Source organism: Balaenoptera physalus, assembly GCF_965194825.1.
Source record: "Balaenoptera physalus genome assembly, chromosome: 5".
In the NCBI taxonomy this organism is placed as follows: Eukaryota; Metazoa; Chordata; class Mammalia; order Artiodactyla; family Balaenopteridae; genus Balaenoptera; species Balaenoptera physalus.
The window spans coordinates 24,597,672-24,623,681 of NC_138884.1; the positions used below are offsets into that span (position 1 = coordinate 24,597,672).

General features: G+C 36.1%; 1 protein-coding gene across 4 annotated transcripts in view; it reads right to left on the reverse strand.

The window, feature by feature from the left end:
- PPP3CA (protein phosphatase 3 catalytic subunit alpha) overlaps window positions 1-26,010 on the reverse strand; it is a 302,384-nt gene that overhangs the window by 22,899 nt on the left and 253,475 nt on the right. For all 4 annotated transcript variants that reach the window (XM_082462352.1, XM_082462354.1, XM_082462353.1 and 1 more), the window contains 2 exons: window positions 10,784-10,909; window positions 8,250-8,324 (listed from right to left, as the gene is read on the reverse strand). In XM_082462352.1, the coding sequence (XP_082318478.1) occupies window positions 8,250-8,324; window positions 10,784-10,909 (201 nt within the window). The remainder of the gene's footprint in view (window positions 1-8,249; window positions 8,325-10,783; window positions 10,910-26,010) is intronic.

Here is a 26,010-nt window from a genome sequence, read left to right on the forward strand (position 1 = left end):
ATCTGCATTATTTCGCTTGGTAAGTTGTCGACCTAAGGTCATCAGCTGGGAAGTGGGGAACCCAAACCAGGACTCATTACAGTAGCAGGCTGCTGATCTACTTCCCAGGTGGGAACCTAAGGAAGGTTAACCTAATTAGGTTAACCTAATTAACCTAAGTTAATTCGTTCATTCATTCTCAACATTCAACAAACACAAGTGCCAGATACCGTGCTATCTGCTAAAGCACTTAGCATAGATCATTGGTACACAATACTCAAAAACGTTTGCTCTTTCTATTAAGAAGAAGGAAATGCTTGTGCAGAAGTGAATATTCCAGTTCTTCTAACAGCTACATTTCTCACTGTAAATTAAAAGGTTGATTGTGTGATCTTCATTAATATCAAGCTGCCTAAGTTGGGGCCCCAGTCGTGTTTTGTGCCAACCAGGCTAAAGGTTGGGCCCCAGATGGTGGCCAGTTCACTAGGGGAGAAGGGGAGAGCCCAGGATGCTGCTGGCTTTGCTCTGAGACAAAAAAATAGACCCCTTCACAAAGATGGGCTGACCGAAGAAAATCAAGATATCTGTTTCTTTAAAATTCTAAGAAAAACTGGAAGAAAGTTTCATAGCTTCTCGTAAGCTAGGAGTAAAGATGAAGGAATAAAAGGGATTTTTAGGAGAGCGAAGATAGAAAAATATTTTTAAACTTTAGATTTTCTGAGCATTCATTAAACATTTTCATATGCCCTTTAAACCTGCCATCTGAGATCAAACAACTATAAAGAGACTGTTTTACAAACTTCAGACTTACAACAATGACTGTCTGCTGTTGTTCAATCAATTATTAATTATTCTCATATAAGTACAACCTTCAGATTAAGAAGTGGGACCCATAAAATGCTTTAGTACAAAGAGAATCACGTAAGCTCTGCCAAAAACACATGAAAACTGGATCTTATTTTCTTATGGTATCAATTTTCAGCAAGCTGACATTACCCCCTGTACTTCTCTCTGTGAAGAACACTTCTTTCATGTGCCAATTACCTCAACCTTGTGTGTGAGAAGTGAAGTTTTTCTAAAATATAGAGACATACATATACACAAAATCTTTGCCTTTGTTGAAAAAAGAGTGCTCTCTACTTTAATACCTTTCAAATAAAGAATACATTAAGGTTTATAAAGCCCATGCTTATTTCCCTTCTTATTATACAACATGGACTTCCTTCTCAAATAAATTTTATAAATACATTTAATCCAAGTGTATGCTTAGATATGCAATAGCTAATGTTTAATATAAGTTGGCCAATGTCACCATAAGTTGAAGGAAAGCTCAAATGCTACAAAAACACAATGATTTTTAACACTGTGAATATTGTATATGTGTATAGTACAGGTGTCTATGGAATACAGTATAAACTTCTAGAATATTATTTTACTGCAAGCATTTTAGCCAATGGTGGACATTATCCAACCAATTAGCTCTAATAGGGAGATGACTGCTTTTTTAACATTTAGTTCGTTCTGCAAAGTCTGCACTTCTGTGCAATGTGAAAATTATGCCAGCTAATATAACTCATTTGTGCAAAATCATGTAGTACAATAAGAAGAGAAAGCAGTACTTTTAATGTCTATGTTACTGTATCATTTAAATTGGCAACTTAAAAAGATTTTAATTATTGTAATCACATACAAGTCAGACTTGATGATACTGACTACAATTTGACGACTAACCAGGTACCTTGTTTGATAGTCCTGGCCCCAAAATATCAACAGCCATATATATGATGGGAGTTCATACCCTAGTACCTAGTAAATGTCTTGTGTATTTTTTTAGACATGTTTCAGTTTTAATGATATACTGGATGTAACTGTTTGTTTCCTTTTAATACCCTGATGAAAAAAAGCAGTTACCTGTACTATAAAGGGTACAGAGTACCAAGGATACGTTTATAGTGACGAAAATGATTTAGCCTCTAAATTACACACTGAAATATTAAGTAATTGAAAAAACTCAACAATAAACTGGAAGGTAATTAACAAAAGCCTGACAAGCAACTACAAAGCCTTTTTACAAAATATTGACTAATCTTTCTTTTTATAGATGTCATCCTTTCCTTTCTCCAGTTACATCATGCAAACTCAGTTATTTTTAAAAGATAAGAGAACTTAACACTGGTGAACTGATACCCATCTTTGCATATAATTTTCTGGAAAAATTATATGGATTTCTCCCACGGCCATACTTCTTAAAGCAGTAAAATACATAAAGTGCTTTTCTTTTCCTTGTCAGAAGTAGAAGAGAACGAGAAAGATGCCCTTTATGTTTCCTCCTTCAGTTATGAAATATTTTATCCCAATTCACACCCTTTCCTGCAAGCCTCTAAATCCTCTGTGAGACCAGCATATTTAAAATTGGTTTCTTCTTGCACTAGACTCTCAGCTTAGTGAAGGCAGAGACCATGTGTTTGTTTGCCACTGAATACACAGAAAAAGATATTTCATGAATAAATATTTTTACATGGAAATAAAAATATAAGATAGAAATATAACATGGTATCAAAATTAGGGTACTCTGAATTTTATTTTAGTTTTGTGCCTTCTAAAAAATGATTTCAATTTTCTTTTTTAGCTATTATAAAAATGAAAACAAAGTTTGCTATTTGCCTCTTTTCAATAATCTGTTATCTGACAAAGTTATGCCCTAATATTTCACTTTCTGGTTTTCTGGTCAGACTTATATCTCACAGTCATTTTTCTGCATTTGGTGCAAATATTTTAAAATAGTTGCTGCCTGAACTGCTCCACAATCCTGGTTCTTACACTCTCTCCCTCATCACTCCTTTCTCTTTCACGTGTTTGTCTTTTTTCTCAAGCTTCATAAAGAAGGGATAATTTTACAGATCGGTCCTCAATTTTCTGATATTTCCTTCCACATCAGTAACTTTGGAGGCCTGTTTGACTCTTAATTGATTCGGCTGTGACTTTTAATTCAAAGCCTCTGTCACCAGACCCGATTTTGTCCCCAGTCTCCAGGGTTCCATTTCCAAATCCTGCCTGGGCATTTCCAGAGTCATGTGTGTCACTTTTTCTGAAACTCATGTCTGTCACTGAACTCCTTTCTCCCTGAAACGGATGAAGCTTTTCCGGAAGTGTCCTCATCCTCCTAGGTACCGAGGTTTGAACCATCCAAATCCACTTTTGTTCCCTTTGCCCCACGGATACCATAGTTGTAAGCCCCTTGAGCAGCTCTTTGGAATAGCTCCCTTTTCCTTTTATTATTAACACTATCATTGTTCCGATCTAGTCACCTCAACTTTGAAATAGTTAAAAGTTCCTAAATGATACCCCAACGAATCCTTTGTTCTTTCTCCAAGCATTTTCTTGGGAAAAGTATTTGCTTTTTCTCAGATACTGCTTTTATGATGTTACTCCTCTGCTCACCAATGGCAGGTTATGCTTCAAAGTTGATAGAACAAGAATCATGTCGCCACTGTGCTACTCAGGGCTCTTTTTTTGTATGTCTAAACATTTCTTTGTAGTTTTTATATTAACATGTCATATTTTTTCTCCCAAACTGCCAATTATTATCAGACACACAATTTTTTTTCACATTGGGAACGTGAAATATGAGATGCTGAAATGAGTTGCTCAGAAATGACAATAATTACAGCCACAGGAAGAGCTCTAAGCTAATGGCTCTTAGCGTATGTGCTGCCAGATGCACAAAGCAGAGGGGAATTTTTAAGATGAAATTCATCTCAAACATTCATCATGGCAAATAAATACAGCTTCGGTAGAAAATGATATACCCGAACCCTATATAGTGGTATTCCTCAAGGACCCATAAGATGCCACGCTAGTCCTACTAATTCCCAACTATGTACTTTAAAAAGTTCTGTACGATTTTTTAAAGCTAAACAGAAAGCAGTGGGGAGACACTCTGGAACCCGTGATATTAGATCTGAAGAATTATCTAATAATTCAAAGCAGATGATGGGAGATAATTTTCTTGTATACAATTTAGATGGTTTCGTAGAGGCACGCAAAAAACTGCTCTGATCCCATATTCAGTGACTTGCCTGTGGTTAACATTAGGATAAGGCAAAAATGTGGATAAAGGATAAGAGTTCCACCATGTGGTTTGCTCCTTAGATGAAAACAGAGACATAAATTCTAATTTAATATTAAGTCTTTCCAGGGCAGCCTGAAACTATATTTGGCTTAAAATGTATTAGTTTTATTATTTTTTTCTTTCCTTTCTTATTCTACAGGATTTCAGTTTTACCTCCACAATTCTTTCCCGTTAGCCAGACTTACCACATATCATAGTTTCAAATATAACTTGTATATATAGATAGATAGATAGATAGACAGATATCGATAGATATATAAAGTGATCTCAGAGTCTAAGATTTTAGAACTAAAAGAAAGTTCCAAATAAATATTTCTAACTCATGAAACTGTCATTAGGTTTCTAATGCTTACTGCTATCCCAGACTTCCTTATTGTAATAATGAACAGTAAAGAAAGTTCTGTGATGCAGATTGCTTGATTTCTGCCAGCTCCCCCCAACCCCCCGCCAACACTTTGGGATCACTTACTAATCCTTGGTCTGAAATAAGTCTTCTTCCTTAATGAGAATCAACTACCAAATGAGATACATCTACTTGGATTTCTTCCTTCTTTGAAATGTTCTGGTGAATAACAAACCCAAATTGAAACCAGACTATCATTTTATCATCCAAAATCAGAAGTGGAAACAGGAATCAAAGACCCCAATACATATAAACTAGATCCTCAAAAGACATTCACTTGGCATTAAACCGCTTCAAAACTTTACAAGATAAAAGAAGTTTGGTATTTTATTTTCAACATAAAGGAACCATGGACCAATATAAAACAGTGATCTTTTTTTCTAGATAGGCTATCAAATTCCTTTATTTGTAAGGCAGAAGCTAAGGAGGAGAGATTCATGACGTGATTTCTACCCAGCAGAAGCCTAGGCGAGCCAGGAAACTCTGTCTGCTCAGATACAATAAAAATTTTCACATTATCAAACACATAACTTCTTGGAGTAAATTTAGGTTAACAGAGTAGAACAAAACTATTGTATTTGCTTTGACTTTCATGGCCTAATAATAATGTAAAAATCTTTTTTTTAAATTTTATGGATATTTAACAGAACGAACTAAAGTATAAGTTTAGCTATTAGTGTTGTTCTGTTAAAAAATAAAAGCATCATGCTGTTTAAAAAAAAAAAAAAAATGCAAGCACTGTAATCACAGGTTGTGGAAAGTTCAAGAGCCTGAGAACCAGGCAGACATTGGTTTGAATCCAGGCTCCATTACTTCACTAACTCTGTGACCTTAGGTTTTAACCTCACTGCCCTGAGTCTGGCTGGCTTCATATGTAAAACTGGGATAATCATAGCACCTATATCAAAAAGTCGTTTTGAGGATTAGAGATAATATAAATCACCTAGCAAATTTCCTTAAAGTAAATGATAGTTAATAATTACAAATTTTTGTTGGTCAAAAGGTACAATTAGCAAAGAGTTAATACATATAAACGACTTAGAATGATGCCTAACACATAAGTGTTAGCTGCTGCCATCGTCACCGTTAAGTGGTAAAGGGGAGCTGACAGAACATAAAAGAAAAGAAGCAAAATTAATCCCACCTATACTCCTCAAGGACAGGAGGAGAATTCCTGTCTGCAATAGACTTTATAGACACGAAGAAGTCATCTTGATAAGATACACAGATAGGCATGGTCTGTAAAGACACCATGACTACCTTGGATTTTGTAGCTGATGTTGGATACTAAGCAAAATACTGAGAAGGGTTTGATAAGAACTCATCAAGAGATGGTTCCCCTTTAGAAGGAGCAGGAAGTGCTTTAATTAAGTCCTTTGATGTCTTCTGATTCCTGCTTTCACCTCTGGAGCCAACCACAAGCCCAGGAGCCTGATAGGCAGAGCAGAGGGCCAGCCCCCAGAGACAGACAGACTCTGCAGGCTGCCTGAAGGAGGAACAGGGTGGGAGAACTGGAACCTCTATCCTAAGGTTGAAAATAATATCACGCGAAAAAGAAAAAAAACCTTAAATATATGTTCTCAATAAACTATTGTTCCAAAAAGAGTTAAAGAGTTCTGGGAAGATTTATAAGTTGTTCTTTGAGTACCTTTGAGGAAATCCATAATTTTTGTGTCCTGTTAAAATAAAGCACTAAAGAACATTTCTGATGATTTACTCTGAAATGTATAATATTCTAAGTTAAACATATTTTTTAATTAAAACTTTTACTTCTCTTTTCTTTTTTTTTCCTTAGAGGGTAAATTTGTGAGATTTGAACTGAAAAATCCCATATTTTAGTCCTGCTGTTTCTCTGCAGGACTAACCTAAGATTTAAGCATGGTAGTAAGATTTCACTGGTCTGCTTAGAAAGAAAAAATACTTCCAAGTGCCTTGAAAAGGACATGCACTCCTATCATTGGAATAAACAGGCTTAAAAGCAACTGCTGATGAGCACAGCACATTGATTGGAACTAATAATTTTAAAGCAGAGGAAGTTCCAAAATATATCCTTTCATGTGAGTGACTGAATGGGTGGATAAAGAGAACTCACTATAAATCAAGTAAACACTGAGGTGGTCTTGGTAATACTACTTGCACTGTTGAAATGTGCAGATACTTTTGGCTATAGGACCTGGAAGCACATAGTAGGTACTCAATATATATTTGCTGAATGAGTGGGTTAACATACAATTACAATCATATGCAGGTTTATTTATTCTATTGAATATACCAAATGTTGTGTATTTAATATGTTGTCGATACTATAATTATTGGTCAATAAACTTGACTAAAACAGAGATTTGTTAACAGAGACGCATCACTGCATTAATGCTAATTAATCTTTCTTTTGAGGAATAACAGGAACACAGTGAAAGGCATCTATTGCAAAATGTCTGTTGACTTTTAAGATTTAGATTCCACCAGGTTAGTATTCTTTCTTGAGGAAAAAGAGCCTCCTCCTAATCTTCCACTAGGAAGATTAATATCTCTTAAATGATATCACTATCCCTGGAAAAGTTAATGATGGCAAACTGTGGCTATAATATATGAAACATCTAGAATCTGGATAAGGCACAGAATATCCACTGAGCTTCTGAATATTTTAAAATATATCAATATATTTACTGAAGTAAGTTCTTACTTAAACCATGAGATGGTAGGAATAATTGTACACTTTAAATTTACCTAAGTATATACTCTCTATTTATACGAGTGTACGGACACTTTTATTTTACTTTTGCCTACAGAGTTAGGTAGTCTGCATTCATAGATGTGACCTGTATTACGCCCAAGTAAATATTAAATCATGCTGTTCAGATAGTAACTTTTGGAAAGGGCCACCTTCTTGCTTCATTTTACCCAAGTGCAGTTTTTAAAGGTAAAAATTTTATCAATTTAAACTTGCCACAATATCTAGTCTCCAATGCCACCTTCCCCTTTTACTTGACAATTTGTCTTATTTTATTGATATTATATGTTTACGCATCCATCTCTCTAACCAGATGCAACTTCTTCTTAGGTCTTTAATGCATTTCTGAATCCCGAGTGCCCTGTGCAGAGTAGGTACTTAGTAAATGTTTATGGAAGTGAACTTTGCACTTTCCTCCTCCAACTACATTTTTTTGCAAGTTTCCATTCATTTTGGGGTCCTTTTGTAAGAGCCAGAGTAATTTTTGCTATCTTCATTCACCTCATGAATCTTTTGTCTTTTATAGAAAGTGTATTCTTCAAGGGTAACTGAATACCAAATAGTATCTTAAAAAACAACAATAAAAAAACCTCATAGCTTATTCATTAATTATTATAGACATGAAAAAACATTGGGGTTGACATAAATACCAATATACCAATGTGTAAGTATCTTCTTTTATCATAGACATCAAAATTTGAATAATTGACAGAAACAACCTCACTAAAAGAGCCAAAAAACTCACTTAGCAATGTGAGCTACTGAAAGATGTTTATTAAAGTAGTTCACGGATTCAACTATGTTTTCAGGGTAAGGGGAAAATTCTCTCAAGTTTTTTCTTACATTTCTTCAAAGCAACTAGAAAATATAATAATATCTTTCATTCTCAACAGTATGTTATGATTTACACAACTAAATCTTAGAAATTTATTCTTAGGGTTACCTACGAGACTCCAAGTAACTACTTGGCAAACAGCATTAGCACAAAGGCTCAAGGCTCTTACCATCAAATCCATCTTCTTCTGACCCTAGTTCATCATCTGAGCAGATGTTGAGGACATTTACCAGCATCTCAGTCACTAAAGAGAAAAAGGAAAGAAAGAAAGAAAGGAAAAAAAAGTCTATATTTTCTACTATAACCTTAATTATTACTCTGGCACTGTTACTGAGCAGGCTTAGCAATAACATTCTTACCTGTATTCAAGATGGAATTTCCCGCAAGTAGTTTCTATAAAATTCAGACCATAAAAGATAACAGGCTTTGTGTTTCTATGCAGACTTTATATTTTTAAAATTATTAGCTCATGCCTGCAAAATCTAACGGTAACATTTACTAGCTATAGGTCAATAGACAGTGGACAAAAGAAAAATGTGGATATGAATATACTATAATCTATGAAGGAGAAAATGGTTACTTTTGAATTTTTATTTATTTGTACAATGATGCTGCTAGATTTAGACCATATTACAAACTTTATGTTCACAGGGACCGAGTGAATGCTACATCTCTTTTTAAATTTTTTAGTCCCCCAGAGAACCCAGCATAGTGATAGAAACGTGGTTTTGTGTTTAAGAAAAACTGATGATTGATGAACTAATATATTTGAGGTAGTTGTGAGAATATTGATTTTAAAAAATTAATGTGTTGAGATATATATATATATATATATATATATATATATATATATATATATACATACACAACATTAAATTTCATTTTCAAAAAGGTTTTACAAATGAAGTTCAGGTAAGTTTAGTAAGAAATTTACTTGAGTAAATAGATTATAAGAGGGCTGTATAAAAGTATTATACACAGAAAATTAGTACTGCAACACTTTACACTAAGTTACATGTTATTTGCATTGAACGTTTTAAAAAATTAGGTTGGGTTCTATCATGAAAGTGAAAAGAAGCCTGTCCACTATTTCTTCATGAGTTACTTTTTAAAATCAGTGTTCTTCTAGCATTGAAGATATATGATAAAGAGTAAAACTTCATTGGAGCCAACATTAACTCAGAGCTTCAGTTTAATTATCAAAAGTAAATTATGTACACACTGCTATATTTAAAATGGATAACCGACAAGGACCTACTGTATAGCACAGGGAACTCTGCTCAATGTTATGTGGCAGCCTGGATGGGAGGGGAGTTTGGGGAGAATGGATACATGCATATGTATGGCTGAGTCGCTTTGCCGTGCACCTGAACTATCACAACATTGTTTATTGGCTATACTCCAGTATAAAATATAAAGTTAGAAAAAAAAAAAAAGAAAAAAACCCGTAAATTAGGTACACGAATATATTAATACATTCCTTTATAACAGATGTTCAAAATCTGAATAATTAATGGAAACAACCAAAATGAAGGGTGTTCAAGGGTAGGTGTCAGGATTCTCAGTGCTTCTGTGTCCACGCTGTGATCTGATGGGTGCAAGGAGGTGGTGACATGGAGTATAGTACTGGGGACATTTATCAGAAACTATTAAAATTTACTTTTGACTTATTTTGGTGTTGAAAGGGACGACTTCTTTGCTGACAATTCATAGATTCTCGGGTTTAATTGTTTTTAGAATATTTAAAGAAAAAATACATTGACTGTAGGAAAATAAATACTACACATATTAATATATTACACGTATGTATTAATATAAACAAACAAATATTTCAGAGGAATGTACAGCTTTTCTCTAAAATCCCCCCATAAGACATCATTTTTCTGAAACACGTGCAAGCTCTTATGCTTATTACAATGCACATTCACCTTCTCTGTGATGCTCAAGATGTTGCATGAGGAATGATCCAGATATCACCATTAAACCTCCTGAACTGAAATCTCAAGTTCAGTGGGTGCAGGCCTTTCCTCAAAATTTTTGCTGAGGTTTAGGTCAAAATATAAAAACCAAATAAAGGGAGAAGGAAGGAAAGAAGGATAAGGCCAATTCTTCTGTAAACCTGGGCATGCTAATAAACAACTTTTTAAATGTAAATTTGTCTCACCTTATACTAATGGCCACCATATTTAAAATGAACTATTTTTTTGTTATTGTACATGTTGTGTTTCAAAATATTGTAGCCATTAATCACTTTCGTACAATGATTATTATTAACATCAGAAATGTGAGGAAAGCATGGTTATCTCAGGCTTTTAATTTGACCAGTAGTCTATAAAATAAAATTGTACTTTTGAATTATAATGCAAAGGGGTAAGAAAAGAAGGTAGCCATTATAGCTTGAAGCCAATCAAAACTATGAATCTGTTATTTTTTAAAGGGTTGGATTATTCTAATGAGGTTATATAAATTATCCTAATATTCTTCATTTCTTTTACTTCCCCTTAATTCCACTCATTGCATGTCGTTAATAGCATGTACAGTGACATACTTTCAAATCACTGCTCCTACGGTGAAGCTTGTGAGTTTTACTGGTTAGGCTAAAGTGTTTCTCTTTCTGACTGTTTCATGGTAAAAAAGGCCACATTACCTCTCCTTCCTTCCCATACCATTTTATTAAGAACATCTCAGGATTCCACAACACACCTTTTTCCCCAACAAATGGCAGGGACCAAGTGAAAACATCCATGAAATTTGGAAGCCAGTATGGATGAGGAGAACAGTTGAATTGCCTGATATTCATGACATTGTTCTCATACTTCAATACTGCAGCTGAAAACAACAAAAAGAAGGACATTAGATTCACAAGCACATATTTCTGCTTCTATACATGGCTTGAGTTGATCAAGAAAATTCAACTATATATTTGACTCAAGTTCCAAAACATCAAGGCAAACAGCTTCATTGGTCATGAATGTTTATCTAGTTATGGATTTAAACTTCATTCAGTGTAATATCTAACTGTACAATGTATGAATACTATACATGAAATGGCATTATAATTTGGCAAATATTTATATAAGATAGTTAATCAAATGTCAGGAATTGAATCAAGCTCCTTTTGCAGCCAAGAACATTTTAGTCTTATTTAATACCTGGTGACACTAATCAAAGTGGCATAGCTAAGTTAGTGTGATATAATTTAATAATATGCTCAAATATTTGAAGAGAATTTATATCTACTGTTTTTAAAGCACACTTTTTTCCAGTACAACTCACAATAGTTGTACAAAATAGTTTAAATTAGACTGCACTCTAGACTTAATAAAGTAAAATGTTTGGACTGAATCCTGCCTTAAATAATATGCTGATGTCTGACTCCACCCTTGACTTCTGAAAAGGATGCACCGTCCACAAAAATAGGAAAATCAATCTGCCTGCTTCACTCCGCTTTGCCTGGTATCTGTAGGTTGGATACACACTCACATGGGATGTTATGGTTGCAGAGATGTTAAGAGCGTAGCTAGTCTCACTTCTAACCAGGTTCAGAACCTCATGTATAGCAATCGGGACGCAGGGTGAGCAGGTGTCCGTGAATACTTTCAGTGAAGCAAAAGCCACCTGTTTTAATAGGGTCATCTCCTCTATGGATAGACAATTTTAAGTTGTAGGAAATTCTCAGGGTGAATTTAAACCTTCTTTACTACTTACTGATCCTAGTTCTGCCTTCTGGAAAAATACAGATCAAGTATACTTCTGTTTCTAAACGACAGTCCTTTAAATATTAAGAACAATACTCTCATACTGTACCTTGCTGAGCTTTGGCAAGATTTTACTGTTATTATCCTATCATAGCATGATTAGCATTATATTAGCAGAAACTACTGAACAGATCCTAGATGCTGTCAAATGAGTTTTTCTTGGTTTTGTTTGGGGTTTTAAAATATAGAAAAATTAATCATCTCATGACTTTTAAATTTTTAGACTGACTTTTATATGTGGAAGATGTTATAGCATGTGATTGCTATGCATAAAGACAGCCCTTAAAAATCTATTTTTTTTGAAAAGTTCCTGGGAGTTTACTGGGTTTGAGCTTTGCATGAATGTCTGCACTAATATCTTACTCAAATACTTATCGATATCTTTAACATAACATTGCTTTCATAACTCTGCATTTTCCTTCCACCTGGAATGTTTTCTCAGAAACCTCAGAATTTCCAAATTCTTCCCATCCTTCGGTGCCCAGCCCAAACACTATCCCCTCTGTGAAATCTTTTCTGATTTCTTCTGGTGGATGTCTCTCCTCTGAATTCCAAAAGCCCTTGACTTACAGCTCTATTTGCATTTATTATTCAATTTTGATCATAGCTATTCTATGTATATATGTATATATCCAACGTCTCCCTACGGCTGTAAGGACAAGTACCATACAGCAGGCTTCCTATCTTTATGTTTCCTATACCACCTTCTTAGCATAGATGCTCAGAAGCTAAGGATACATCTTGATATTTCCCCTATAATCTTTTTCAAGAAAATTCTTCCTAATCCCTTTGACCTTTTCTCATATGAGACAGCTTCTAGAGCCTTTCCCCCATCTTGCTTATCCTATTCTGGATGCATGCCACGTCAGCAATGCCACTGTTAAAGTGTGGTTCAGAACTAATATAATCTTGGTGGGGCTGATCAGTGCAGAGCATGGGAAGGATGTATAGTTTTCTGTGATCTGCATACTACATACATCATATTGCAGCTGAATAATAAGTGGATGTTTTCAGCAGCTTGAAGTTAACAAAAATCATACTTGAGAACAGTGAGGCTTTTTTCCTTTGAATCGTATTTCAGGCTGACCAACCCAGTTCCAGGGAACAGAATCACAGATGGTTTGGGGACAAGAATTGCAGATAATGCAATCCACACTGATATGGAGGGAGTTACTGTCTTCTTCCCATGGAATACTGAATCCTGCATACACTTCTGTAAACCTGTTCTTCTTTGCATTATCCTATCATTTATGCGATATGTCACTTGGCCTAAGGATACATTCACATAGTATTAGAAACATGCAAAGTGAAAAAATCATGGCAAATTACAATATCAATACTTCGGATCTGCCAGATGGGAAAGGTGAAGTACTTCCCGCTTTTGCTAAGGGCTCCCTGAGCACCTGCTTCATGGAAAAGGTCTTTACCATTTTTGAATACCGCATATTATTAGCAGAAATGGATCCTCCCATCTTCAAAAGGATCTCTTAAGGTTCTAAGTTGTCTTTTTGAAGAGTAATTTCTCCTCTAAGTCCACTCCCCCACTTTTTATTAGTGTTAGGTTGGTACAGCAGGAAGAAGGAAAATAAGTGTTATAACTGACAGTACCCCAGATGAAAGAGAGAGACTTTCCACAATATGTCACTTAATCCTTACTACAAATCTGAGAAACAGATGTGACTGCCCTCATGTTATAAACTAAGGATTTGAGGTCAAGAAATGAAGTGACTTTCTCAGAATCATGCAACCAGGAACTAACTGGAAGATCTCACTCCTATTCAAACTCAGCTTCTACTGACACCAAATCCATTCCCTTTCCACCATTCCCTCTCTCTCTCCTAAATTATAAATGTATGAATTCTAGTCCCAGCTGTTATACTAATTATTAACTTTGAATATGGTATTCATAATTAAAGAGGTTTTCGCTTTTTGCCAAAATACATGTTTGAGAGAAGTGAAATAGGATGCGCATTCACAAGCGTGGATAAGGCTTATCCACAATACAGAAAGCAGAAGTTCTGTTTTGTAGCTGGTGAGACAAAGCATTTATTCATTTGACATTGGCTCAACACAATTTATCTGCCTGCCTACTGATACTGTTTACAGATTTTATTTTTGTTTATTAACAGCAGAAATAATACCATTTAACAGCAGCCACGTTTTCTAAGCATCTGCTCTATACCAGGCACTATATTTGGTCTTTTATAATCACAAATCTCTGCAATCTCTCTCAAAAGTGATTCTTACTTGCATTTTCAAAATAAGCAGAGAGGTTATTTGCCCAAGGTCACACATGAGAAGCAGCAAACCTCAGTTTGGGTTTGAATCTGAAGTGCCTCAACTTTCCAGTATTCCACAATATTCTCACCTTTCTCCTTCCACATTTATTCTTTTTTTAAAAAAAGGAGCACTGGACTGGAAGGTGGAGACCGAGAGATGTATTCTGTCATGAATTACAAGACACAAGGTCACTTCATGTCTCTATGTCTAAATTACCTCACCTCACTACATGGGTTTATCCAGATAACTTATACGACCTCTTCCAGATCCAAATGATGTTCACAAACTTCTGGAGCAAAGATCTCATCATTAACACAAAGACTGATGAATATTCTCAGTAATTCTAAGAGGTTATTAATAGAACTTTTTTCCTATTTTTCTATAAAAACAAAAATAAACAAATGGGACCTAATGAAACTTAAAAGCTTTTGCACAGCAAAGGAAACCATAAACAAGACAAAAAGACAACCCTCAGAATGGGAGAAAATATTTGCAAATGAAGCAACTGACAAAGGATTCATCTCCAAAATTTACAAGCAGCTCATGCAGCTCAATATCAAAAAAACAAACAACCCAATCCAAAAATGGGCAGAAGACCTAAATAGACATTTCTCCAAAGAAGATATACAGATTGCCAACAAACACATGAAAGAATGCTCAACATCATTAATCATTAGAGAAATGCAAATCAAAAGTACAATGAGATATCATCTCACACTGGTCAGAATGGCCATCATCAAAAAATCTACAAACAATAAATGCTGGACAGGGTGTGGAGAAAAGGGAACCCTCTTGCACTGTTGGTGGGAATGTAAATTGATACAGCCACTATGGAGAACAGTATGGAGGTTCCTTAAAAAACTACAGATAGAACTACCATACGACCCAGCAATCCCACTACTGGGCATATACCCTGAGAAAACCATAATTCAAAAAGAGTCATGTATCAAAATGTTCATTGCAGCTCTATTTACAATAGCCAGGACATGGAAGCAACCAAAGTGTCCATCAGCAGATGAATGGCTAAAGAAGATGTGGCACATATAAAGAGAAAAACAAATACCGTATGTTAACACATATATATGGAATTTAAAAAAAAAAAAAGGTCATGAAGAACCTAGGGGCAAGATGGGAATAAAGACACAGACCTACTAGAGAATGGACTTGAGCATACGGGGAGGGGGAAGGGTAAGCTGGGACAAAGTGAGAGAGTGGCATGGACATATATACACTACCAAATGTGAAATAGATAGCTAGTGGGAAGCAGCCGCATGGCACAGGCAGATCAGCTCGGTGCTCTGTGACCGCCTCGGGGGATGGGATAGGGAGGGTGAGAGGGAGGGAGACGCAAGAGGGAAGAGATATGGGGACACGTGTGTATGTGTATAGCTGATTCACTTTGCTATAAAGCAGAAACTAACACACCATTGTAAAGCAATTATACGCCAATAAAGATGTTAAAATAAATAAATAAATAAATAACTTTCATTTAAAAATGCAAGTGCAAGAATATATATTCTTTTTTCTTCAGCCACATAAAATACTCATGCAAATATACTTCTCGAATAATCTTACATTAATAACGTATGAATTTTGATTTTTTGCATAATAAATATATATGTTGCAAAAATACATGCAAAACATTAAACCAGAACAGTCCCAAATATTCCGTCATGAAATTCACAGTTAACATTTCACGCTCCACCCCTGCCACCCTCCTCTGACTGCCGCTGGAGTTACAGCACTCAGCTGAGCCCTAACACGGTGCTCTCCTCTGAAGTACTGGAAAGATGTTTACCTCCAGTGCATATAAATAATACAAATGGTTGTACTTCAAGAATCACTCGAGACCACCTCCTGAGACCTTGTCTGAGAAATAGAGAGAGGAAAAAAGAACAAAGTCTACCATCAAGGAACTCCTCTATTCCGCTGGCAATTACACATGACCTCACGTCCTTTCCCAATTGTATCAGAGCCCTGGAGAGGGATTATGACACATATACGGGCCTTAGGTTATTAACCGTTGTTCAGAGCAGACCAGACGGCACAGAAGCAAATGCTCTTTTGTTGCACATGCAGGGGTGAAGAACAACCAGAAGAAATCTGGTATAATAGAAAGAAGATTAATCCCCATGAGTCTGGAGACCTAACTGCCAGTTCTTTCTCTGATGTCAAAATTATGGTTGCAAAGTTATGCAGTTAGTTGGTCCCATCATGCTTATGTAAAAGATATAAAAATCAGTGATAAAGAGACAGCTCCTACTAGGGAATAGGGAAGGGGCACTGGACCTCTATCATTTCTAGTGATACCACAAGGCCCTCTGATTATAGTGAAGCCCGAGGAATAGAATCTAGATCTTCATTCAATCCTCCGTCTATCAAACCATGCACTAAATTGCTAGGCCATATCCAAATCTGTAAATTAAACGGGTCTCTCCTACTTTAAAATTTAAAATTTTGATGAGACACAAAAACCAGTAGTTCACAAAAACATGATAACATTTCGCAGCCTCTTCTTTACAATTGCCATCACCAGGGAAGCTGATGACAGGGCAGTAAATGACAAAAATAGAAAGGTCAAAGAGAGCTTCCAGTTTAACAGAAGTTATCAAAATATTGCTAGCAAGATGCATTGACTAGCTCACCGAACTAGTCAATGGGTTCAACACATTCCAAGTCAATTTTTTAAAAAAAATTAATTAATTTAATTTATTTATTTTTGGCTGTGTTGGGTTTTCGTTTCTGTGCGAGGGCTTTCTCTAGTTTCGGCAAGCGGGGGCCACTCTTCATCGCGGTGCGCGGGCCTCTCACTATTGCGGCCTCTCTTGTTGCGGAGCACAGGCTCCAGACGCGCAGGCTCAGTAGTTGTGGCTCACGGGCCTAGTCGCTTCGCAGCATGTGGGATCTTCCCAGACCAGGGCTCGAACCCGTGTCCCCTGCATTGGCAGGCAGATTCTCAACCACTGTGCCACCAGGGAAGCCCCCAAGTCAATTTTAAGAGGAACACAGAGCTCCTTTTCTGAAAGCCTTCAGATTAGTGACTGTGATGTTCCCGACATACCTCAGGCATTCTCAACACTACTAGGGCTGGTCTAAGATAGAGGAGAGAAGAGCTCAAAAGAAGGGAAATGATAAATTTTACTCTTTTCACCCTTCTGCTAACGTTTTTTATCTCAACTCTAATTGACCATCCACTCCCCACTACAAAAGATGGGACAGAGGGACAGAAAAGAAACAAAGATGAGAGGAAAGCAAATGAAGGCACTTCAGAATCCCTGGAAGCCATCCAGAAAAAGCGCAAAAAAAAAAAAAAGTATAAGAGGCCCAGGATGTTTTTTCCTTTCAATTCTTCCACCCTCAGATACCCTAGTAGAAAACGTAGCATCAGTGTGTTCTTTTGGCAAAGTCCTACTATCACAGGAGACATGATAGTTTGATGGATAAAATTCTTGAGGTAGGACTATATACTCATAATGTCCTTTGGCAGAATTTTAAGATTATGTTGGTATGCTGCATGAAAGGGTCTTCTCTCTGGGAGAGATGCTACAGGTTTTTAAAAATCTGTATGTTCCCATAAAGATTACTTAGGGGAGGGTACAATTTTCGTTTAAAAACTTGAGAAGATATATATGTCCATTCACATATATGCATAGTTATTGTAGTACGTGTTATAGCATCTATAAACACAATCTCTACGATTCCTTCCATTTAGAAATTTGACTTCTCACTCCTGTTTCCTTTTTTTTTCTTCTCAATGTCCTATACTTGCCTGATGGATTCTGTTTTAAGAAGATTCCTTTTTTTATTATTAGTGACCTAGGTAAAGGGACCTAGGTCAAAGGAAATTTACCAATTCATGAGGGTTACTGTATTTGGTGAGCAAGGGCTACACTTGTAACTCCCTTTTACTCTATGGCTCATAAGGTTAGGCTCAAAGTAAGTGTTCAAGGCATTTACGAAGACGGAGTTCAAGTCTTCAATTTATAGGTAATTTTTAGGTAATTCTGTCATAATGATATTTTTCAGTATGTGTTTCTTGAGAAATTTAATGTTTAAATTGCTCAATTCAATACTTATCAGAGTGTATTTCACAGGTACATGCTCAGTAACTTCTACATAATGACTGAATTTCAACCAACCTGAAATATTTTAGTATTACTGGATACAAACAGTAGTTATATATAATTTTCTTGAAGGTATGAGCTAATGATTTCGTACTTATTGAAATACACGTGTGTGTGTTTCACGTGTTTCTGTACATAATCCTTTTACGCTCACATCTAACCTTTGTTCCTTTTCTTACCTTGTATGTGCCTCTTTCATGGCACCTATAACACCTTCTTTAACTTTGTCACAAGTCTCCTACATAAATGTGGATGATATCATCTTACATGAAGGAAGGTGACTGTACTAGATGTATCTATTATCTGAGCCAATCTTATGGTTATGTCTCTGTGTGTGTGTGTGTGTGTGTGTGTATGTATGCATGAGTGTGTGTTATGTGTTTCCCTTCTTAATACTGCATTAGTAAATTCTGAATCAGGTATTATTCAAATACAGAATTTTGAGTAAAGTAAGTGGAAGGCAGATGATAGAAGGAATGAAGAAGGCATAGATCTCTCTTTTTTTTTTCTTTTATTGTGCTTTGTACCATACCTGGCACATGGTTGATGCTCAACAGTGTTGGCTGAAGAAAAGATCTAATGAAAGAAAATAGAGAAAAGAAAGACAAGATGGAGAAAGAGAGGAAGGAAAGAAAGAAGGCAGGCAGGCAAAAAAAGAGAAAATAAAGAAAAATTTAAAAACATAAAACATATAACTTGTCAGGACACTAAAAATGTAACTAACCACATATGAACAGAAGTCTGAAGGGTGCTTGAAAGAATTTGGGAAAAAGGTAATATGTCACTTCAGAGGCTAAACTCTGTTTTAAAATTGTAAGATTCTAAAATAGATATGAGTGGAAGTAATATTGTCTCTGTCACATAGTAACTATGTGAACTTTGGCAACATTTCTCCTTATTTGAGTCGTACCTTTCAAACTTGTAAAATAGGAATAATTAGGTCATCTTCAAAATATGAAGGTCAAATAAAATATGGGATTAATATTTATAATATATACAATCAGATAAAATTTTGGCACCTGAAAAATGTAAAGTATCATGACTCAGTTTCAAATTCCTTGAGGAAAGAATGGCTATCTATTTTTAATAGTTTTGCCATTTTACAATTCCCACCTCATGTGTCACATCGACATACTAGGATCCAGAGAATTTGGGCCAAAAATTGATCCTTGGGATTAGCTCAAGTCCAGTCAAACACTGTGAATCATTTCTAACATTACAATTTCACATAGAGAACTTGAATTTCTACCATTAAATATTTTTTGCTAAGTCAACAAGAAGGAGTCATCAGCAGTTTTGAGTTCCTTATCAGTTTGAGCTGGTACGTTCCTTTAAGTTCTAATCTATGCTATTATAATGCTAAAATAAGGCTTAATCAACCCTAGACTAAATGAGAAAGATTTACCTGAAGCTTTAAACTACTGGGGGAGATGGCATGGACATAGGAAACATTGTGCCCATGCCTTGCTCTCATTCAACACAGCTGATACTAACCAGCTCCAAATGCATAACAAGGGTAAGTGTACCTCGGTGGGAGGTACTTTGAAAACTAGTGCCTATATCTGTATCTGTTTCTGGGTCTGTATGCGCTTTCACCTTGTAATTGGCATCAAGCCTTAAGCTGTAGCTTGCAATGGTTCTAGGTTGCTATCTCCAAGATATCCTTGGCACTGAGTTAATATTAAGCCTATATACTTGATATCTACTTTTTTTCGTGGAAGTAATGTCACTGAGTGTCTTGCAGGTCTAGAACCTCTAGATAACAAATAGCAAGTAATAATCCACTGATTCAAGTCTTTAACGTTTTATATGTGTTATGTGTGTGTATATATATATACACATACATATATATATACACACACACACACACAAATATATATTTCTTGTTTTTCCTCCTGTTAAATGCCTTATTGACAATTAGATTTCTAGAGAAGTTGGTTTCAGTCAAGGGTAAGAATCTTCTAACCATCTGTCAGAAAATGGAAGGTAACACAAGATGTAAGCCTTAAAGGTCCCGTCCAAGGGGCGGCAGAAGAGCACTGACAAGGCATCTGGATGGAGGACTCAGGTTGCTAGAGGTCCTGTCTTCATCCCCAAGGAAGGGTTCACAGAACACTGCCATCTGATTTTATGGGCAGAGCTTTGTGAAAAGCGAGGATTATCGCACCCACTGCCATAGAGTACTTACTTTGTTGAAGCTCCACAATTACTTAACTGCTGAAATTTACAATCGTGTAGCGGTGATGGTTAAGAAATCAAGGCCATTTGTTAGAGTAAAGATACATAGATTATACGTAGCTTAATTCAATTAAAATATATAGGGAAAGTAATCCCTAAATATTCAATCTCCACACGTTTTCTGTTTTCTATTTCACCTTCTGTCTCATTAATTAAATGTTGAAATGTAAGCAAGGTGATTACTGGACTAAAACGAATCTATCTAGAAAGCGGCCTCCAGCAATGACACTTTCACAGCAGAGCTGAATAAACAAAAGCAAAAGCGTAAGCGCTTTGGGGGATATCTTTTCAAGGGAGACATTTATTTCAGACTAGTACAAAAGATCCTCTCATCTTTTAATAATGTATGTATTTGGATGTATAACACTCATGTAATTTTAAAGTGATAACAAATGACTCTTCATTTCAAAAGCTTTTCCTTTCTTATTGAAAAATAGTCACCTAAACACAATGAACCCCAGAGTTGAATAGGGGATCAGTGCAAACGCTGCCCTGAAAGCTTTCACATAACAAAGCTGATGCACAAGAGCACAGAAGGAGGTTAACCCGTGGGCCCTGGAGTCAGACTGCTGAGTTTCTATCTCAGTGCCATTCCCTGACCAGCTTGCTTGAACCTTGGGGAAAGTATGTAACTCCTCTTGTGTCCCGGTTTTTCATCAATGAAATCAAGATTATCATGTAGTTCACAGTGTGCTTGAAAGATTAAATGCATTTATTCATGGAATGGAAATGTAGAGCACTGTCTGGCAATGGTAAATGCTCAATAAATATTAGTTACTATTATTGTTATAGGTATAGGAAATCACAACCACACATGAATTCCACATATTGAAGAATCCTGGTTATAAAAGGCAGCGTAAAGGGGACATTCTACTGAAACCTCTCTGCAGTTAATTTTATCCATTTATCTCAGAGAGGTGATTTCTCTGAAAACCAATCAAAACCTTCTAACTTCAAGTTCTCTTTACCTTTAAAAGTCTACCTAAACTTCTTTTTTACCATCTCATACTGATAATAAAAGGAGTTAATACTAAGAGTTTTGTTCATGGTTTCTGCTTTACTCCTTCATAGATTCTTATATTCCATACTACTTCTTGGTAGATTGTCCTAGGTTTAATAACCATTATTAAGAAATTATCTTCCTGGTGTGTGTAATTCTACAAATACTCATTGGGCTAAAAAATAAAAATGTTTATCAAATAAATAAAGAAATGACTAGTTTTTGGTGGGGGTGTGTACCTTACTTATTGCTTGCTTTTGCTTTAGCATTTGTTAGCAAATATCAAATAACAAAATGCTACCATGAATATGTATTTACATTTTCTTTCTTTCTTTCTTTTTTTTTTTTTTTTTTTTTGACTTAAACAACAAACATTTATTTCTCACAGTTCTGGAGGCTGGAAGTCCAGATCAGAGTGCCAGCAGGGTCAGGTTCTTGGTGAGGGCACTCTGGCTGGTCTTGTCCTCACATGGCCTTCCTTGGTGCATGCAGACAGAGATCCTCTGTTTCCTCCTATCTTTATAATTAATCCCATCACAATGCCCCAGCCATGACCTAATCTAACGGTAATTATTTCCCAAAGGTAGCACCTCGAAATACATCACATTGGGGGTTAGAGTCTCAACATAATGAATTTGGGGGGAGGGGGAACACAAACATTCCGTCCATAGATGGTATTTTTATAGTTTATCTAAACGTAAATACAATCTGAAGTGAAAGATTAAGTATCTACATTTTCTATATTGAAATAAGTGAACTGGCCAAACAGTTGCTCAAGACCAATTAAGAAGACCTTTAGATTTGAGATGATAGCGGAATAAAGTAAGGGTTGGGAAAACTGTTGCCATTGGACAAAGTCTCTAGATTAATTTTATCCAATTTGTAAGGCAACTAGTGATCACATTTATGGCTATGGTTGCAAATACCCCAAAAATGCTTTAAAAAGGGATATGTCAATGATAAAGGTGATGCCCAGGCTGAAGACAGGCCTCAGACTCTACAGAAATGGCCCCTTGTTATAAAACGTGGGTGTCTTCGCAGGGAAGTAAACTTTTAAACATGCTGTAGAGAAAGAGGCAGAGGTGCTACTCAGGGTTGCCTGGGCACTGATGCTACTCCCTTCCAGAGACTCCCCCTGCCCATTTCCCTCCTCCACCCAGGACAAAGATGGAATCTAGCTGGTTCTATTTGGCTCCTCAGCCAGGCAGGTTCCAGTTGTCTCTAAGTTTGTGGAAGTTATTCCTGAATGGTGAAACAAGCTCCCAGTGTGAAAGGACTGCGGTGCAGCAGGGAATGAGATTGTAAGGCCTGGCAACACCATGCTGTGTCAATGGTGTGTCACTGAGTGCTGAGAGCTCCTGCTAGAAGGTGGGGCTTCAAGGTCAGTTGGCTTCAGATATGCTGCATTTGCTCCTGGAGTTCACATCACGACTGCCAATCAGATTCTTACCTGGGCTCACTATATTAACAATTCAATCCTCCCTTACGATGGTATTTTCCTGCCAAGTCAGACATTATCTTTAAATTTATAAATGGTATCTTCCTGAAGCCCCTGTCTACTTTTTGATTGGGAAATATTTGAGGATGTTGAAATTGCAAGTTTTGGTAAGACTAAAATGCTTTTTATAAGTAAATCTATCAAGTTGTCTAGTTTAAAAGTCCAAAACATCATAATACGTTTTTTTCTATCAAAAGGCGTAGACTTTTGCAAGACAAAAATCTCAAAATTCTTGTAAACAATGCTTTTCCTGTCCATCCTTGAAACCTGATTTTCAACTTCTCTTCCTTAACCTACTTTAACATTGAATTGATTTCTTTCCTGGTTGTCATTTTAATCTTTGGTCTTGATCACTGTATTAGTTTGGTTGTCATTTAGATTTTCCTCTCAACTCCAAAATACATTTCATTTAATAAATTTTACTTAATTACTTAATTTTACTGACAGTAGATTTTCTTAGAACTGAGTTGTATACCCCTGGTACACATATTTATATTTCTCTACATCTGTAGCATCCATCCATCCATCTAGCCTCTCACCTATCCATATGACAACTCATCTGAACTATGGAGAACTGGCACCACGTGGAAATCTACTACAATTTACTTTAGATTTTTTTGAAGCATGTTTATAATCATTAGAGAGATAAAGGACTTAACTGTTTACATCAAGGTTTAAAACAGTTTTTAAAAGAGGTTTATTACAGTTTTCGGCCAAACCGAATTGTTTAAAGCAGAGATCACATCTGCCATTGTGTTCTTCAGCACTGAGAGATTTCACTCTAAGATTGCTTACATGTCACTTTCTCAGTTAAGCTTTTTTTGTTGCCACCAGCTTATTTCCACGCTCCTTTCATACCGCTCTTTTCTTTGTAGGATTTTGCAAATATATTTAAATAATTACTGGTGAAATTCTTTAACGCCTATCACACTACTTGATTATAAACCCCACTAGAAAAAAGACCATGCCTGTCTTGTTTATTTTACATCCTTAGCACCTCACATGGTACTTGGTATACAGTAAGTTCTCAAAGGTTTGTTACGTTGGTGAGTGGATGAGGTTGAAGTCACTTTCACAGATGGAAAACTATATTGAAGAAGCAGCAGCAGCAGCAGCAACGTGTCATGACTGCATTTTTCTTCTGTTTGGTGTATCTGGATAATTGTGAAGTCGCTTTTCCCTTAGGCTACAGCTTCACAGGAGAAAAACAATTCAAAGGTGCTAAGTACTCTGCAAATGTTTAACTCCAACTGGGAAATCAACACTGGTTACAGCAGTAATTTAAAGACAGATAAAGCTCTGAGGGTCAACACCGATAAGATACTTTTGGGCACTGTCTTGCTATTAATTCCCAGAAAGAAAATGCTTTGATCAATGCACGTATTGGCTGCCTACCATGTAAAAGGCATGCTACTTGGCTTTACAATGTGTATCAAAAAGCCCCTGATTCAAACTAATTATAATCTGATTGGGAAGTTATAGGAATGCACGGAAAAGCTAACTAGAAACAAAAGTAAATGCTAAGTACAAGAGCAAATGATTGGTATTACAGGCGTTAAGAGAAGAACTACCAACAGACAGACTGGAGGGGGTGTAGTCCATTTAGATGGGCAGAGAAGAGCAAGACAAGTATTCTAGATATAGATGAAAAGAAGTGGGTGGGCAAAGATGTGGCGAAAAGGAAAGCCACAAGTTGTTCAGGGCAATGAGCAGAACAATTTGACTAAAGTAAAGGGTTCACGCAGAGAGAAGCAGAGAGATAGGTCACGAAGGTAGACTGACCCATAAAGTAAAAATTATAACTATGAAGCTGAAGAGGAAGAGCATTCTGCCAGCTTCTGGGAAGCTCCACACTGACACATGGCATAATTAGAGAAATATAAAATAGTCAATGATGATAATATCTTAATAGCGCACAACATTTTGTTTCAAAGTCATTTCATCTATTATTCACACAAAAAATGTTTTTTTCTCATTTTATAGAGAGGTCACTGTATGCCAATAATTTTAGATGAGTTAGTTGTTTCACGGGCAGAGCTGGGATTCAGAGCTACATCTTTGGCCCTGGCATCTTGCAGGAGTAAGCAGGATTTGTCGGAGTGAGGAAACCGAAGCAGGAAGAGGGGCAAGTTGTTCGCCTGTGTTAATGCAGACTGGAAAGGATAAGAACTGAATGGATTAACATCGGGGATGGGACATGTACAGTCCTCACTGCGTTCTGAGAGCTGCTTTTAATTGCAGGCAAGTATGAACTACTAATCCGAACGACTGGACATTTAAACATGAAGCTGATCATATGACTATTACCGGTTTTAAGATGGCAGACTAGACTCACAGACATAGAAAACAAACTTATGGTTACTAAAGGGGGAAGGAGGGAGGGATAAATTAGGAGTTTGGGATTAACAGATACGCACTGCTATATATATAATAACCAACAAGGACCTACTGTATAGCACAGGGAACTCTAATATTTTATAATAATTTATAATAATAATTTTATATTTTATAATAACCTATAAGGGAAAAGAATCTGAAAAAGAATACATATGTATATGTATAACTGAATCACACCTGAAACTAACACAACACTGTAAATCAAATATACTTCAATTAAAAAAAAAGATGGCAGAATAAACCTATTTTTTTTCTTATTCTTTCATTTTGCCAGAGAGCTATTACTGCTTCCTTAATTCGCAGGAATTTTAAAAATCAAATCATACTCTAACTACTAGGTTATAATCCCAGAGGCCTTGATGGTCATCTGTTTCTAAGAATCAAATGGTTAACTCAGAGATTCTTCACAGCTGTTTCTTTCCACTGATTGTGTTTTGAAGGTGCTTGCAACCCAGTTTTATTGCACTGGCTTTTAAAATTCTCGTTAACATTTATTTTATTCTAATACAGTAATCCTCCCTTCAGCAGTGAACCCCCAGTCCCACATACTGTACACAGTGCTAGCATAATAGCTTGAAAGTGCTTCAGAGATCTTACACAAAAGTCTTTTGAAATTGTGCTCAAACTGAAGAATA